This window comes from Taurulus bubalis (assembly GCF_910589615.1).
Source record: "Taurulus bubalis genome assembly, chromosome: 10".
NCBI lineage: Eukaryota > Metazoa > Chordata > Actinopteri > Perciformes > Cottidae > Taurulus > Taurulus bubalis.
Window position 1 is genome coordinate 25,621,580 of NC_136598.1, and position 2,500 is coordinate 25,624,079.

The window sequence follows — 2,500 nt, forward strand, 5'->3', positions numbered from 1 at the left end:
TCATTTATATAGACTTCTATACAACCAGAGGAGTCGCCCCCTGGTGGTCAGGAGAGAGAATGCAGCTTTAACACATGAAGCATAGACTTCTATACAACCAGAGGAGTCGCCCCCGATGGTCAGTATAGAGAATGCAGCTTTAACACATGAAGCATAGACTTCTATACAACCAGAGGAGTCGCCTCCTAGTGGTCAGGAGAGAGAATGCAGCTTTAACACATTAAGCATAGACTTCTATACAACCAGAGGAGTCGCCCCCCGATGGTCAGTATAGAGAATGCAGCTTTAACACATGAAGCATAGACTTCTATACAACCAGAGGAGTCGCCCCCTGATGGTCAGCATAGAGAATGCAGCTTTAACACATGAAGCATAGACTTCTATACAACCAGAGGAGTCGCCCCCTGATGGTCAGCATAGAGAATGCAGCTTTAACACATGAAGCATAGACTTCTATACAACCAGAGGAGTCGCCCCCTGATGGTCAGCAGAGAGAATGCATCTTCAACACTTCCTGTTTCATGGTTGCAAAAAGCACATCCGTATCCAAAACCTACCGATTGTGTTTTCTCTGCTTCGCAATTCAACTAAATTTAGCAAAAGAAAGAAAAGTGTTTTCTTCTCATAATCTCTTTCGTCAAAATCCACTTTTGTTTACATCTTTCCTAAACCAGCTGGAGTGTCTCCTAGCAACCAGGTTGACATTTGAAGAGGAGAAAGAGACTGAGGATGAGGAGCACTTCTCCGAGCAGAGGGCCACCCCGTGGCTGTCGAGAGGCTTCCAGGCCTCAGACCGGCCCTGCGGAGGAGCCGGGGCCGGGGACCCGGACCAGATCAAGACCTGCCCACACTGTCACCTGGCGCTGCCGCTCATCACCCTGCGCTGGCACGAGGTAACACCTGCACGATTTTATATACATATATATTTATATTTATATATAGATATATGTATACATTTTTTTATTTGTTCATCTCTGTGTTTGTTTCAGGTGAAGTGCCGAATCGTCATTAACTTGAGATAGAGGGGAACAGAGAGAGAAAAAAAGTTAACACTAGAATTTTTTGGGGGTTTAAATCGGTGCTTTGAATGTTTCGTCAGAAGCGTCACGTTGAGCAATTTTCTTTAGTTGATCAACAATGGATCAGTTGCTGCTGAAGTTGCCATTGAAATTAAAATATTTCCATGTAAAAAATCTGAGATGCATTCATTTAAAATACATATAAATAAGTTTATTTAGTTTAATTGAATTGTCATTGTAAATGGAGTCCATATGGATGTATATATACAGTATGTATATACATGTGTGTGTGGATGCATATATAGATATATATATATATATATATATATATATATATATATATATATATATATATATATATAAATTACTAGAGGACGCAGAGTCGACGTCAGGAGAAGTTTATCGAGCTACTTGGGCACAAAAATTCTAAATAATGTTTTGCATCTCTGCAACATTGGAACAGATGAAAGATAAAGGAGGAAAAATGCCAACGTGCTTAAATTACAAGAAAAAAGACACTGAAATAAAATAAAACGGAAACAAATGTATAAAATGTCTTCTTTGTAATTTGACCACATTTTGTTATGTGCAGTTGAAACGTCCCAAATTCAACATGTCACGGTAATTAAAGTCATTAGCTAGAAGGTAAAAAAATTAAAACTAAACTGTACTATTATTACTGAAAATAAAAAGATAAACAACACAACAAATGAAGTGAGACATATTTAATATTTGCGTTGTTTGCACAAAGCTATACACAAGTATTCTCTTACAGTACATTTAATTTAGTATTTCGGGAAAATAGATCAGTTTTCTTCTATTAAAATATATAAAAACGAAAATGAAAACACACAAATTGGCTAATAATTGATTCCAGCGAGCCAACGACAATAACATCCGACTGAAAGTTTAGAACAGTGGCGATAAATAATCTGATAAATTTATTAATATTGTAGCGAACACTAAAAGCAACAATCACTTCAAAGGCACTTGCTGAATCCATATTGTTTCCATCAGTACAGCAGCAATAAAGTGACCGCCTTTAAATACGCAGATATCTCTTTATGTTCTCCAAAAGGGAATTCATTCATGTCGTTGTTGTTGTTTTTAACAACTGTAAGATGAAAACGGGCCTCAGGCAAATCCACTTCACAAAAACTAAAAAGGTAAAACTTATATTAAATATTCGCGTGTCAAGTCTTCCAGGAACAAACTGGAGTTAATTCAAATACTGTGAGGAGGAAATCTTCCGTACACAACAATAAGCAGATAATCCTGTGAACAATATGAATATTAAAAACAACGACAGAGATTAAACGTACGAGCGACAGAAATGCTTTCGGAGCAGCGCCGATAAATATTTACCTGCATAATCCTAAATAGAAAATTAGTTTTTAGCAAATAATAAGTTTAAAAAAAAACTTATTTTCTCAAAAAACAATCCATTTTATTCTCTTTATTTCCGCCTTAAAGGGTTTATT

The 2,500-nt window shown here is 36.8% G+C and overlaps 1 protein-coding gene across 1 annotated transcript in view; it reads left to right on the forward strand.

Annotated features, from left to right (window-relative positions):
- The window catches only part of xaf1 (XIAP associated factor 1), a 5,631-nt gene extending 4,461 nt beyond the window's left edge, over positions 1–1,170 (forward strand). Inside the window, exons 6-7 of the mRNA XM_079225114.1 lie at positions 675–893; positions 990–1,170. Of these exons, the coding sequence (XP_079081240.1) occupies positions 675–893; positions 990–1,022 (252 nt within the window). The 3' untranslated portion in view covers positions 1,023–1,170. The remainder of the gene's footprint in view (positions 1–674; positions 894–989) is intronic.
- Positions 1,171–2,500: the final 1,330 nt, after the last annotated feature.